Source organism: Chiloscyllium punctatum, chromosome 34, assembly GCF_047496795.1.
Source record: "Chiloscyllium punctatum isolate Juve2018m chromosome 34, sChiPun1.3, whole genome shotgun sequence".
NCBI classification, from domain to species: Eukaryota; Metazoa; Chordata; class Chondrichthyes; order Orectolobiformes; family Hemiscylliidae; genus Chiloscyllium; species Chiloscyllium punctatum.
The window spans coordinates 34146116-34161756 of NC_092772.1; the positions used below are offsets into that span (position 1 = coordinate 34146116).

General features: G+C 44.2%; 1 protein-coding gene across 2 annotated transcripts in view; it reads left to right on the plus strand.

Annotated features, from left to right (window-relative positions):
• The window catches only part of LOC140458791 (tectonic-3-like), an 84363-nt gene that overhangs the window by 60301 nt on the left and 8421 nt on the right, over nt 1–15641 (plus strand). For both annotated transcript variants that reach the window (XM_072553428.1, XM_072553429.1), the window contains 4 exons: nt 4860–4950; nt 5840–5939; nt 11865–12021; nt 14629–14766. In XM_072553428.1, coding sequence (XP_072409529.1) covers nt 4860–4950; nt 5840–5939; nt 11865–12021; nt 14629–14766 — 486 coding nt within the window. The remainder of the gene's footprint in view (nt 1–4859; nt 4951–5839; nt 5940–11864; nt 12022–14628; nt 14767–15641) is intronic.

Here is a 15641-nt window from a genome sequence, read left to right on the forward strand (position 1 = left end):
AAGGGCAGCACGATGGCTCAGTGGTTAGCACTGCTGCCTCACAGTACCAGGGGACCCGGGTTCAATTCCAACCTCAGGTGACTGTCAGTGTAGAATTTGCACATCCTCTCCATGTCTGCGTGGGTTTCCTCCACAGTCCAAAGATGTGCAGGTTAGGTGAATTGGCCATGCTAAATTGTTTGTTGTGTTCAGGGATGTGTAAGTTGGGGTGCATTAGTCAAGTTAAATGTAGGTGAATGGGTCTGGTTGGGTTACTCTTCGGAGGATCAGTGTGATCTTGTTGGGCCGAAGGGCCTGTTTCCACACTGTAGAGATTCTATGATTCTCTGAAAGGACTTGGACAAGCCAATTGAATGCAATAGAATACATCAGATGGAATATGATGTCAGGTAAGTGTGAAGATATTTCAGTTGAAAAATACAGAAAGGCGGAGTATTTCTTACATGATGAGAGACTGTAAAGTGCAGATGTCCAAAGGGATTGAGATGGCCTTGACCGTCGCTCACTATAAATTGGCGTGCAGGTGCTGCAAAGGAAGTAATATGTTAGCCTTCATTTCAAAGGGATTTGAGTACAGAAGCAAAAATGTACGCCAGCAGCTTTATAGCACCTTCAGCTGGAATATTTTTTCTTGCTTGAGATGGTCATTACTTAGCACCTGTGTGGTACAAATGTTACTTTCTATTTAACAGGCTGAGCATAGGTATTTTCCAGGTCTTGCCCAACCTGCTTCAGTACCTGAGGAGTCATAAATGGTGCTGAACATCTACAATCATTAACTAACTTCCCCACTTCTTTTACCCCATTGGGCTGGGATCCACCATCACTGCCGATGGGGTTATATGTGGAGCTTGCACATTCAGTGTGTAAGATTATGAGGGGCATGGGCAGGGTGAATAAAAATCAGCTGTTTCCCTGAATTGAAAGGTTAGTAACAAGGAGATATAATTTTAAAGTGAAAGGCAGGAGGTTTAAAGGGGATTTGAGGAAAAATGTTTTCACCCAGAGGGTGGTGGAGTTCTGGAATGCACTGTTTGGGAGGATAGATGAGGTAGGAAAGCTTGCAACATTTTACAAGTACTTGGATGAATATTCGATGCGTCATTACATTCAAAGCAGTGGACTTAATGTGGGAAAATGGGGTTTGATTTCCACAAGGACTGTGTAGTGGTCACCTCTTAATAAACTCTCTGGATGGCATGCTGTTATGATTGGGAAAGTGTAAGAGTAATGCTAGGTCCAATACTCTGTACCATAATGGAGGAGTACATTTGCTCCAGGTAGATTCCTGAGGACAAGGTCAAAATAGATTCTTACCTGTTGTTATTTTCCTCAACACCTGCCACAGAATTAGTCTGGGAGCTATGCTATTTAGGAATCAGCCAACTCAGTTATGGTGTTACCGATGCTCTCTTTGTGATGGATCATAGAATCATATAGTATTGAAGAGGAACATAGCAGATCAAGTCTGTATCACCAAAAGTATACTATGATCTATAGTCATCCGACCTTCCCACACTAGGTCGATAGCTTTGAATGTGATAACACATCAAATGCTCATCCAAGTACTTTTTAAGATGTTGTGAGGGATTCCACCTCAACAGGTAGAGCATTTCACCCTCTGGGTGAAAACAGTTTTCATCAAATCCCGTCTAAACCGCTTACCTTTCACTTTTCAGGTCTCCCCATTCCTAACTGTACCACTATGAGGAGAGGTTGAGTCGATTAAGCGTGCAGCTCTGGTGAGACAGGATTTACCCAGGGACAATGATAGTGCTGTCTGGGACAGTATGGTGTGTTTCTGTGTGTATGACTATGACAGACCAGTCTGTTGGGCAGCTCTCTTAATATTGGCATCAGCTGTCAGATATCAGCAAAGAAGGCTTTGCAGGATCAAAAGGACTGTGTTTCCCTCGAGGTTTTTTTCTGTTTGGACTTAATAGTGGTTTAATATGACTGATTCACTTGCTAGGTTAAATATGGTTGGGAATGTTGAACCACATTTCTGTGGGTCTGGAGTCACATGTAAGAATGGCAGACTTCTTTGCCTTAAAGACATTGTGAATAAGGTGTTTTTTGTTATTGACAGTGGTTGCTTGAGCACTAGGTTCCTGGTTCAGTGACATTGCCACTATGCCATTGCCTCTCTAACTGAAAGGGAAGGATGTGCAAGGTAATGAGCAGAAGCAGAAAATGGCTGTATGTAGGTAGAAGTACATTGTATTTGCCACAGTGCAACAGTAGAAGTTGGCATTAGCTTTTGATCACAGTGGACCAGAATTCATGGTTACAGTGAGAGACAATGTGCATGGGTCCTGTGCTATATTACAGAAGAACTAGGAGTGGGAGTTGGCCGTCTGGCCCTTCAAGCCCACTCCGCCATTCAACATGATCATAGCTGATCTTACCATGGCCTCAGCACCACTTACCTGCCCTCTCTCCATAACCCTTAATTCCTTCACTGTTCAAAAAAGTATCTATCTTAGCTTTAAAAGCATTCAAGCCTCAACTACTTCACTTGGCAGGGAATTCCACATATTCACAACCCTCTGGGTGAAGAAGTTCCTTCTCAATTCAGTCCTAAATCTGCTCCCCCTAATTTTGAAGCTATGCCCTCTTATTCTGGGTTCACCTGCCAGTGGAAACATCCTCTCTACCTCTACCTTACCTACTTCCTTCATTATTTATATGTTTCCATATGATACCCCTCATTCTTCTAAATTACAGTGAGTATAATTCCAGTCTATTCGATCTTTCCTTGTAAGCCAACATTCTCAACTCCTGAATTAACCGAGTGAACTCCTTCCCCCCCCACCCCCTGCCATGCCAATATATCGTTTCTCAAGTAAGGAAGCCAAAACTGCAGGCAGTACTCCAGGTGTGGCCTCACCAGCACCCTATACAGTTGCAACATAACCTCCCTGTTTTTAAACTGAATGCCTTTAGCAATGAAGGACAAAATTACATTTGCCTATTTAATTACCTGTTGTACCTGCAGACCAAACATCTGTGATTCTTGCACAAGGGCACCCAGGTCCCTCTGCACAGCAGCATATGATAGTCCTTTTTACTGTTATTCCTACCAAAATGGATGACTTCCTATTTATTAATATTGTACTCCATATGCCAGACCTTTGCCACACAAAGAACAAAGAACATTACAGCACAGGATCAGGCCATTCAGCCCTCCAAGCCTGTGCCGATCCATATCCTCTATCTAAATCTGCAGCCTATTTTCTAGGGATCTGTATCCCTTTGCTCCCTGCCTATTCATGTATCTGTCTAGATACATCTTAAATGACGCTATTTTTCCTGCCCCAACCACCTCCATTGGCAGCGCATTCCAGGCAACTATCACATATGTCTCCTGTAAATGTTTCCCCTCTCACTTTGAACTCGTGAACCGTAGGAATTGAGTCCTCCACTCTGGGGAAAAAGGTTTTTGCTATCCACCCTGTCTACAACTCTCATGATTTTGTAGGCCTCAATCAGGTCTCCCCTCAACCTCCTTCTTTCCAATGAAAATAATTTTAATCTACTCAACCTCTCCTTATAGCTAGCACCTTCCATACCAGGCAACATCCTGGTAAACCTCCTCTGCACCTTCTCCATTCACATCCTTTTGGTAATGTGGTGACCAGAACTGTACACAGTATTCCAAATGAACCAAGGTCTTGTACAACTGTAACATGACCTGCCAACTCTTGTACTCAATTTCCCCGATGAAGGAAAGCATGCCGTATGCCTTCTTGACCACTCCGCTGACCTGCATTGCCACCTTCAGGGAACAATGGATCTGACCACCCAGATCTCTCTGTGCGTCAATTTTCCCCAGGACTTTTCTATTTAATGCATAGTTCGCTCTGGAATTGCAACTTCCAAAATGCAGCACTTCGCCTTTGTCCGGATTGAACTGCATCTGCCGTTTCTCTGTCCAACTCTCCAATTTATTTGTATTCTGCTGTATTGTCTGACAGTCCCCTTCACTATCTGCTACTCCACCAACCTTAGTGTCATCTGCAAACTTGCTAATGAGGCAACTGACACCTTCCTCCAAATTATTTCTGTACATCACAAACAACAGTGGTCCCAGCATGGATCCTTGTGGGACACCACTGGTCACAGGTCTCTATTTTGAGAAGCTCCCTTCCACTACTACTCTGTCTCCTGTTGTCCAACCAGTTCTCTATCTATCTAACTAGAACACCCTGGACCCCATGCGACTTCACCATTTTCATCAGCCTACCATGGAGAACCTTATTAAATGCCTTACTAAAGTCCATGTGTATGACATCCACATCTCCTCCCTCATCAATCAACTTTGTCATAGCTTCAAGAATTCTATTAGGTTTGTAAGACATTACCTTCCCTGCACAAAACCATGCTGCTGATCACTGATAAGCCCATTTTCTTCCAAATGGTTTTATATCCTAACCTTTAGTATCTTCTCCAGTAGCTTCCCTATCACTGATGTCAGGCTCCAGGGTGGTGAATCTGTAAAATTCACGACTCCTTAGTGCTGGGGATACTGAGACATTGAGTAAATTTAATGAGTAGATAGACAAATTATTAATAAGTTACGAGTTGAAGGGTTATGGAGAGCAAGTAGGGAAGTGGAGTTGAGGCCAAGATTAGGTCAACCATGATCATATCAAAAGATGGAGGAAGCTTGAGCTGAATTGCCCACTCCTACTCCGAGTTCTTATGTCCTTATGTATATTACAGTGCTGGTTATAGTACAGATAACTCTTGTTGCAGTGCATTTGGGGGTTTGATTTAATTCTGAGTGAGATTTGGCAGACTTTGTCAGATGTGATTTATCAAAGGACTGAACTGTCATGTTTCTCATTTGTGATTAGATGATGGAAAGTATACCAGCAAAGAGACGGAGTGGGAATCCTGGATACCTGAAAGGAAAACCCATCCTGGCCTTCAATGGTGAAGAAGCTGCATATCCTTTTCCAATATGTGGACTCAGGATCGAAAAATGTCAGAGCAAAGATTCCTGAAATGGACAATGTGGAGCCATTTGTCTGGGTCAGTTCTCACTGTATCCCCTCAGAACTAGACACAACAGTGGTCAGTCCTCTCTCTATCTTCCCAGAGCTGGACCCTTGGCTGACTCAATTCTCATTATATCCCCCCAACTGATCAGGCAGTAGGATGGTCAGTCTTCTCTGTTTCCTTCCAGGGTTAGATTGTGTCAATTTTCACTTTATCCCACTGGAGATTGGACACTGTACTGGTCAGTTCATAGTGTATCCTGCTGCTCAGTGGACACTGGACTGAGTCAGTTCTCACTATCCTGTGGGGAGAGAGACCGGGCTGAATCAGTTCTAACAGTATTGCTTAGGGACTGTGTACTAGACTGGATTTGTTCTCTCCGTATCCCTGCATGTAGACACTTTGTTGGTTCAGGTCTCACTGTATCCACTCGAATCTAGACTCTGGGCTGGGTCTGATTGCACTGCATGCTCCTGGGGAGTAGACACTGGGCTGGTCACTTCTTACTGTATCCTGTTGAGGACGGGTAACTGGGCTAGGGGAATTGTCTTTGTATCTGGATAATGGGTCGGATCAGATTTCACTATAATCCCTAGGGACCAGACCCTAGCCTGGCTCGGTTCTCACAACATTCTTTGAGGAATGGTTGCAGAGCTGTGTCTATGTTCATTGTACCCTGTAGTCTGAAAGTGGGACAGGGTAGAGGCTGCATTTCTGAACTACTGAGTCATGTCACCACGCTTGCTTCTGCACACAGAAGGCTTGTGAGGAGTCTCCTTGTCACTGAGGAGTGAGATAACTGAACATTTGTTGAGATCCTTGACTAGTTATTGCACAAGCCTGACAATCCTGAAGAGTAGCAGTAACGGGTCCTGTTCTCAGTTGCGGTCCGACATACTATTTCAGCACAACATGAGAGCCGACTGTTTACACAGGTGAGATATTAGAAATCAGTTTCCAATCCTCCTTCCTAAGTTAAACCTTGTCCTATTCTTTTTGCACTCTGCAACCCAATATCCCACTTACTTTTCCATTTCAAAGTCCATCAATGACTCCTTCCTTTTTAAGTGTCAACAGTGACCAGAAATTGAACTGCAAAAGCCATTATGGTTAGAGTCAGGCTTACAATGGCAGCTCAAAGGTGTTAAATTCTGCAGTGAATACTCCCTGTCGCTCATCCAGCAACTGCAAGGCACAAGTGAAGAGTGAGAGGCTTGCCTATTTGACTGCAGCCCCACTAACATTCAAGAAGCTCCACACCATTCAGGAAGAAGCATCACTGCCTTGTGTCAGTGATGCACAATGGCGGCAGTGTGTAATACTATCCACACAACGTACAAGAGCAGCTCATTAAGGCTTTTTTGAATGTATCTCCCAAGGTCACAAGCTCAACCACTTGGAACGACAAGGGAATCACTACTGACATGCATGTTCTGTACATGTCACACAGCAACCTGACTTGGAGTTGGAATCACTATGACTTGATCAGAATCCTGGATTTCTCTGCCTAACAGCCCTGTGGTTGTTCCTTCTCCTCATGAACTGCTTTAGTTCACCATGAATTTCTTTAGGGCTAATCAGGATTGGTAATAATTTCTGGTCCATCCATCGAAACTGATCTGCAATGAACGAATTGAAAATTCTCTTTAACTATGTTACAAATCACACAACACCAGATTATAGTCCAACAGGCTAATTGGAAGCACTAGCTTTCGGAGCGCTGCTCCTTCATCAGGTGGTTGAAGAGCGAGGCTCCGAAAGCTAGTGCTTCCAATTAATCCTGTTGTACTATAACCTGGTGTTGTGTGATTTGTAACTTTGTCCACTCCAATCCAACAGCAGCATCTCCAAATCATGGCTCTTTAACTATGGTGTAGTTAAATCCATACTTAAATTCATCCAACTTTTTTTTTGATAAGATTCGTAACCAACAGCATTTATGGCAGATATACTCCGCAGTAACCCTTGAACTCTCTTTAAACTCCCACATCTGACAAGAAGCACATATCACTGTACTAAAGGCCCTTTTTACTCCTTCACAATTTACAGACCCAGAAAATTCTTATTCCTCTACACTGCCCCAGGTTAAATTAATAGTTATGGCTTATATTTTAAGTTTAATCAAGAGATATATCTCCAAAAACATTGGCCACACCTAAAACAAATTACACTTATCTGATTCTGTGCTGTGAACTTCGCCCAACAGTTCCTCCAAGATCAGTTTTGAATTACACTGTTTGTTAATTTTCCGATGTCCAGCGATTCATGAATTCAAACAGCAAAGGCAGTGTCATTTTCTTTCTCCCTCTCTCTCTCCTGCACTGACCTCACCATGTGTTTCCTTTGTCTGTTCTTCTCAGACTGGAGGCCTGTGGCCAGTGGAGTGCCACAAGGATCAGTGCTGGGTCCTCTACTTTTTGTCATTGACATAAATGATTTGGATGCGAGCATAAGAGATACAGTTATTAAGTTTGCAGATGACACCACAATTGGAGGTGTAGTGGACAGCGAAGAGGGTTACCTCAGATTACAACAGGATCTTGACCAGATGGGCCAATGGGCAGAGAAGTGGCAGATGGAGTTGAATTCAGATAAATGCGAGGTACTGTATTTTGGGAAAGCAAATCTAAGCAGGACGTGAACATTTAATGGTAAGGCACTAGGGAGTGTTGCTGAACAAAGAGACCTTGGAGTGCAGGTTCAAAGCTCCTTGAAAGTGGAGTAGCAGATAGATAGGATAGTGAAGAAGGCGTTTGGTATGCTTTCTTTTATTGGTCAGAGTATTGAGTACAGGGATTGGGAGGTCATGTTGCAGCTGTACAGGACATTGGTTAGGCTGCTGTTGGAATATTACGTGCAATTCTGGTCTCCTTCCTATCGGAAAGATGTTGTGAAACTTGAAAGGGTTCAGAAAAGATTTACAAGGATGTTGCCAGGGTTGGAGGATCTGAGCTATGGGGAGAGGCTGAACAGGCTGGGGCTGTTTTCCCTGGAGCGTCGGAGGATGAGGGGTGACCTTATAGAGGTTTACAAAATTGCGAGGGGTATGGATAGGGTAAATAGACAAAGTCTTTTCCCTGGGGTCAGGGAGTCCAGAACTAGAAGGCATAGGTTTAGGATGAGAGGGGAAAGATATAAAAGAGATCTAAGGGGCAAATGTTTCACACAGAGGGTGGTACGTGTATGGAATGAACTGCCAGAGTAAGTGGTGGAGGCTGGTACAATTACAATATTTAAAAGGCATTTGGATGGGGATATGAATAGGAAGGGTTTGGAGGGATATGGGCCGGGTGCTGGCAGGTGGGACTAGATTGGGTTGGGATATCTGGTTAGCATGGACAGGTTGGACTGAAGGGTCAGTTTCCATGCTGTACATCCCTATGACTCTATAACTAGGTTACCCACCTACCTCAGTATCAAAACAACTCTGAAAAGAGGCATACCTTATAAAATATCTGACAAAAAGTAAACCATAGAATCCATCCTTGTCCTTTCCAGTTTGTCAGGAGTCTTTGTTATGGTTGACTCCACCATCCTCCTCCAAAGCTGTTGTCTGTCTGAGTAGGACGGCACTCGTCTGGTTCTGTACTTATCTAATTGTCACCAGAAAATCTTCAGTGACTTCCAATTCTCCTCCTGCCCCATTAATGCTGGTGTCCCTCAAATATACTTTGGCTCCATTGTATTTCTCATCTATGCATTGTCTTCTGCAACCAACATCCAAAAGTATGTTGACGTCAACACAGCTGACCATCACCACCACCGCCACCATTTGTTCTGACCCACAAATGCCTATGAATTGTCAGACCTTGTGTCCAAAGCGCAATGCTAGAGGAGTAGAATATCCTCCAGGGTAGTATTGTGAAGGCCTTTGGGAAGTTATGTTCCTAAAGCTGAACTCATTGTGTGCCTTCTTGCCACAAACTATTTCACTGCCATTAAAACAGTCCTTTCCCCGTCAACTGTCTAATGCAAACACAGCCTTTTCACAAATTTGAAGGGAGACAAGCGTCATTGGACTTGTAAATCACATGTCCAGGGACATTGGTTCCCCTATCATCTACTAAAGCCTTCATCTATGCTGTTTTTAAATTTGGATTGGCACAGAATCTCTACCGTATCTCCTGAATTACGCCCAGAAACTTCTGCATTGCTGTGCCACTGTCTTTCCTGCAAGGCTGTTCTCCCAGTCAATTCTACTCAGCTTCTGAATTCACTGCAACCTCTCTTCTGGGAATGCTAACTTGGAAGAAGCTCTACTTTTCTGTCTGTGATTTCTGTTTAAGTTGTACATCTTATTTGCCTTTGGTGCTAACTGGTTCCCTCCATAAAGTGTCAATCCCAACTGATTTACTCGTCATCCTTTGAAGATAGGAATTCCCAATCTGGCCTCCCTCTACTCTTAGTATACAGTCTTCAGGATGCTATTTAAAGCCACCACTTTGAACAAGCGTCTGGTCACGCCTCTGTAATTGCTTTTGTACAGCTGTAATACCATTTACCTGTGTATCTATCTTCTCCCTGTCAATTTGCAATGTAAATTGAATCCTATTGTGGTTACCCCTCCTCCGGGTTCCTCCTCCCTTATCGAGTCTGCCTCATTGCATAACACTAAGTCCAGTATTGCCTGTTCCCCAGTGGTCTCCACCACAAGCTGCTCCAAAAAGTCATCTTGTAGACAATCCACAAATTCATTTTCTTACAGTCCATTATGAACCTGGTTTTCCCAGTCCACCTGCATATTGAAATCCCCCATGATCACAGTAACTTTGCCTTGCCTACACATCTTTCCTATCTCCTGTTGTATCTTGTGCCCAGCTCCTGACATCCATTTGGAGGTCTGTGCATAACTCCAACTACGGTTTTTTAACCTATGCACTTCCTCAATTCTGCCCACACAGACTTTACCCGATCTGACCCGACTTTGTTTCTTACTATTGATTTAATTCTGCCATACCTTGCATTTTATTTCAGCGTTTAATACACTGCGACCTCTGTTCTAGAAATGCTAACTCTGAAGAAGCTCTGCTTTTCTGTCTGTGATTTCTGTTGAACTCGTACATCTTATTTGCATTTGGCGCTTATTGGTTCCCTCCATAAAGTGTCAATCCCAACTGATTCACTAGTCATCCTTTCAAGAAAGGAATTCCCTGTTTGGCCTCCCTCTACTCTTACTGTATAGTTTTCAGCAAGCTGTTTAAAGCCACTACTTTGAACAAGCGTTTGGTCACCTCACCCAATATCTTCTCATGCACCAAGAGTGGCAGGTTGTGTCTTTTTTTCAACAATCAAAACACAGTTCCCACAAAGCTATCTTAAAATTCCAGATTATATTGAATTCAGGTTTCACCACCTGCCATGTCAGAATTTGAAACTATGTTGCCAAGCCTTGGATTCTGGATCACCATGTAGAAAGTGAGGACTGCAGATGCAGGTGATCAGAGGTGAGAGTGTGGTGCTGGAAAAGCATAGCTGATTAGGCAGCATCCGAGGAGCAGGAGAATCGACATTTCAGGCAGAAACCCTCCATCAGGAATAAGGCTTATGGGCCGGGGGAACTGAGAGATAAATGGGAGGGGGGTGGGGTTGGGGGGAAGGTAGCTGAGAATTCAATAGGTAGATGAAGTTGAGGGAGAGGGTGATAGGTCAAGGAGGAGATTGGAGTAGATAGATGGGAAAGACGATGGACAGGTCAAGAGGACGGTGCCAAGTTGGAAGCTTGGACTGGGATCACCACTCCAATGTTACATTCCAGCTCCTGTACCCAGCAGTGATAATGACTCTGGACTCTTAGTTGAGAGGGCTATGCACAGGGGCACAGTTTCAAACCTCACCATCACAGCTTGCCCTTTAAATTAAATTCTTCAAACCTAGATCTAAAAGCTAGTGTCATTAATAGTAGCCATAAAATATCACTGACTGCTGTTAAGGCAAAAACGGAAATCTGCTTAATTTCATATCCTTCAGGGAATGAATTGCTGTCCTTACTTACGACCTAGGGTGACATGTAAACCAGACTGTGAAATAGCCAAAATGTGTTGCTGGATAAGCGCATCAGGTCAGGCAGCATCCAAGGAACAGGAGAAACAACATTTCGGGCATAAGCCCTTCTTCAGCCATTCCTGAAGAAGGGCTTATGCCCGAAACGTCGATTCTCCTGTTCCTTGGATGCTGCCTGACCTGCTGCGCTTTTCCAGCAACACATTTTCAGCTCTGATCTCCAGCATCTGCAGACCTCACTTTCTCCTGTGAAATGGCCAAGCAATCCATTCAGCTTATGGGCAGTTAGGAATGTGCGACAAATGCTGGCCTTCTCGGCTGCATCCTTTGAAAGTATGAAAGAAACTGAAGGAGGCTATATTGTCTCTTGAACTTATTTCATTGTTCAGTTAGACCATGACTGACCCAAATCATAAATCCGTCTCGCTATGTGGGATCTTTAACCCTTTACATGGCCTGACGCAACAATAAAATCAGTCTCAATATCTGAAATGTTTAACTGTACGTCAGCTGCAGTAGATTGCTTTAGGTGGATGGTTATGCTTTTGACAACCCTTTTCTGGTGATATCACCCCAATTACCTGACTAACCTAACCTGACTGTAATTGAAGCCTTTGTTCTGAAGTCCTGTATTTAAGGAAATACTCTCGTCCCACACCAACGTGGTTGACTCTTTACTCAGTCTGTGAAGTGACCCAAGGATACACTTAGTTTTTCAACTCAAGAAGGCAACTTACCATCAGGGTTTTGGGGCCACTGGATCTGGGCAAAAGCTGCTTGCCTTTGCCAATGAAGCCCATGTCTTTGGAAGGCACAAGTAGCAACAACTATTGACAAGCTTTCTCGGTTTCAATTTTCAGTTTCGAGTCTGGACGTACGTGTCGTGATCTCCAGACAGACATCAACTCGCTGCTCCTCGGGAATGATCCGCCCGACTCGCTCGGCATTCTGGGCAATGCCAGCGGTAGAAATCCAGAAAGTCTGACCAAGATCATCAGCCCAGTGCCCGAGGCTTTGGTAATCCAAACATCCCTCACCTCCCTGACCAGATATCTGACTGTCACAAAGGCTGGGTCTTGGCGGGAGAAGGTTTGGATCGTTTCTGGGTCGGATTGCAGCGGGCTGAGTAGTAGTCGTGGTGAAAGGTAGTATTAGAAGGATCATACCACTCCAAGCATGGTGGCTGGGGTTCATTGCTGGAGGGGCAGGAAAGTGGAAATTTATGGGTGGGTTCACTGTTGGAGAGGAAGGAAAGAAAAGATAAGGGTCAGGCTATTCCAAGACCAAAGTCCAGGGAACGTAGGAATTAGGAGCGTAATCATGCAATTCATCCCTTCAAGCCCGCTCTGCCATTTAACATGGTCATTGCTGATGTTATCCTGGTCTCAGCTCCACTTTCTTGTCTGCTCCCCATAGCCCTTTGTACCCCTTTTCATCAGATAACTATTTCTTTTTTTCACCTGTCGATTGATTCTGCCTCCACTGCACTATAGATCAGCAAGTTCCACAGATTCCCAACCCTCTGATAGTACTAGTTTCTCCTCATCTTAGTTTTGAACCTACCTCCTCTTAACTGTGACCTCATGTCTGAGACGATCCCACAAGGGGGAATCATCTGTTCAACATCCACTTTATCAATCCTCTTTAGCATTTTATATTCCTCAATCAGATACCCTCTTCATTCTTTTGAACCTGAGTCAGTACAAGCCCAAACTATTCAACCGTTCCTCATACGACAGCCCCTTTCATCCCTTGAATCAATCTGGTAAACCTACTGTGAATTGCTTCCAGGGCTACCAAATCCTTCCTCGAGTAAGGAGACCAAAACTGAACATACTACTCCCAATATGGCCTCACCAACACCTGATATATTTGTAACAACACGTCTTCAGTTTTATAATCCAGTCCTTTTGCAATAAATGTCAGGATTCTGTTTGCCTTTCTTATTATATGATTAGATTAGATTCCCTACAGTGTGGAAACAGGCCCTTTGGCCCAACCAGTCTACAACGACCCTCCGAAGAGCAGCCCACCCAGAACCATTTCCCTCCAAATGATGCATCTAACAGTATGGGCAATTTAGCATGGCCAATTCACCTGGCCCGCACGTCTTTTGGATTATGGGTGGAAACTGGAGTACCCGGAGAAAACCCATGCAGACACTGGGAGCACGTGCAAACTCCACAAGGACAGTCACCCAAGGCTGGAATCGAGCCTGGTGCTGTGAGGCAGCAGTGCTAACCACTGAGCCACCATGCTGCCTCATGCTGCACCCACATACCCACTTTCTGTGATTCAGGCAGAAGGAAGCCCAAATCCCTCTGAACTGCATTTTGAGTCTGCTTCCTACCTGAATAATAATTTGCCCTTTTATTTTCCCAGCTAAAATGGACAGCAAAAAATGTTGGAGTGTTGAATTCCTAAAGCTGGGAGAAGAAAGGGTCATCTCATCTCGGAGGCAGGAAGAAGTGTGAGATCATTCCCTATGACCTGGGGAAAATGATTTGGAATTGTTCTGGATCAATGAGAAGAAAGAGATGTCAGCTTGATCATGTGGAGAAGTCTTCTGCCGTTGAAACATTCATGGACAGAGGAGTGATGAGGCATTGCACGATTCTTAGAAGAGTAACAATTGATTGGGCTATTGGCTGGAGAGGAGAATCATAGTATGTCTGTTCCTAGAGTGAGGGATGATAATGGATTAGGTCATTTCTGGGAAGAAATTTAGATAGGTTGGGCCATTCCCAGAGGGAGAGAGAGAGGGAAAGGTGGATTGACCCATTCCTGGGAGAGTAGAAATAATGTTTTGGACCATTTCCCAGAGGGATAATGATGGTTTGGGCCATTCTTCAGATGGAAAATGATAGCCTGGGCCATTCCCAGAGACAGGCATGATAATTAGACTATTTTCTGAGCAAGGAGTCATGTTGGATTGGATTGGGCCGCTCTTGGAGAGAGGGGTAATGGTAAGTTTGACAATGGAGATGATGAATTGGACTGCGCCTGGGAAAGAGGTGTTGATGGATTAGGCCACTTAGAGGGGAAGGTAATGATGGACTGGATCATTCTTGGAGGGTGATAATGAGTCGGGCCATTCTTGGAGAGAGAGGTTAAAATATATTGGCCATTAAGAGAGGGGTAATAGGTTGGATCATTTGGACTGTGGTGATGATGACTTGGACCATTCCTGGGGAACTGGAAGAAGGATTAAGATGATTTACAGAGATGTGGGATTGGAATTTTTCTCCTGTCAAGCAAGGAAAAAATAAGGGTGCAAATGATTAAGAGCAAATAGCATGGGGTCGAAAGAGAAATCCTAAATAATGGGATGTCTCCCTTTAAAGCAGTTCTCTGGCAATATCGTTTTCCCTCGAAAGAGATTTTTGAGCATGCAAGCTTTCTTGTAATGACGCTCTTGACAACGAGATTTTCTCTGTCCCTCTGTGGGGTGGGATCTGAGGAACGAATGGCCTAGTTGCAGCTGCTGTATTTAAAGGGGCAGCTGAGAACAAAGTTCACGCCAAGCTTTGTGATCTAATCTTGAAAATCAGCCCCCATTCCACTCCCCCTTGTTTTTAGTTCAATGTTGCTGAAGTACTTAATCCGCCATTTATTCCTTTGCAGAATGTGAACTGTCAGTCCAGTTGCACCCTGGCTACTGCTTTAGAGATTCAGATTCTGTGGGCAAACCTGGGCCCTCTCGCTAATCCCCAGGCAGCAGTGTTAGGTGCCCGTTTCCACTACCAGAAGCAAGATGTACAGGTTAGTTCAGAAGCAAACAAGGAACTGACGTTATATGTTTAGAAATCATTTGATTATGTCCTCATCTGGGGGAAATCATACTCTCGCAAAGGTAACAACAACTTGGAGAGGACACAGAGAAGATTTACCAGCACTTTCTTTACATTGTTCTGTACAACTTGGGAGATGCTGATTTTGCCAGCATTTATTACTGCTCTGTGAAGATGGTGATGACCTGTCTTGAATCTTTGCAGCCCTTGTCATCTAGGATACCCACAACACTATCCAGGATGTTGATCCAGTGACAGTGAAGGAATGATGATAAATGTTTGATCACTGGAACACAATGGTCACTATCAGAGACCCGTTCAGTACCCACCCTCTGGGAGTCGGTTGATCGTAGCTCCCTTCCAGCAAAACTGGAGCTTGATGTACACGGGCATAAGACTGTGCAAAATTCATGGAGACCCTAGGCTCCCCAAGTATCAGGAGATCCCCGTTTGAAATCTCAGCTCCCAGCCACACACCAGCCTGACTTGGAAACGTTTCGCCATTCCTTGAATGTCACCGAGTCAAAATCCCAGCCCTCCTCCTGAACATAAATGTGGGTGTAGCTACAGCAAACTGATTGCAGTGATTTAGGAAGGCAGTACACCGCCACTATCTTAAGGGCAACTTGGGATCAGCAATAAATGATGGCCCAGCCACATGCCCACATCCCACGAATGAATAAGAAAAATATAAATGTACCATGTTTGGCACTGATTAGATTAAATTAGATTCCCTACAGTATAGAAACAGGCGCTTCGGCCCAATAAGTCCACACTGACCGTCCGAAGAGTAACCCACACAGACCCATTCCCCGCCCTATATGCACATCTGACTAATGTGCCTAA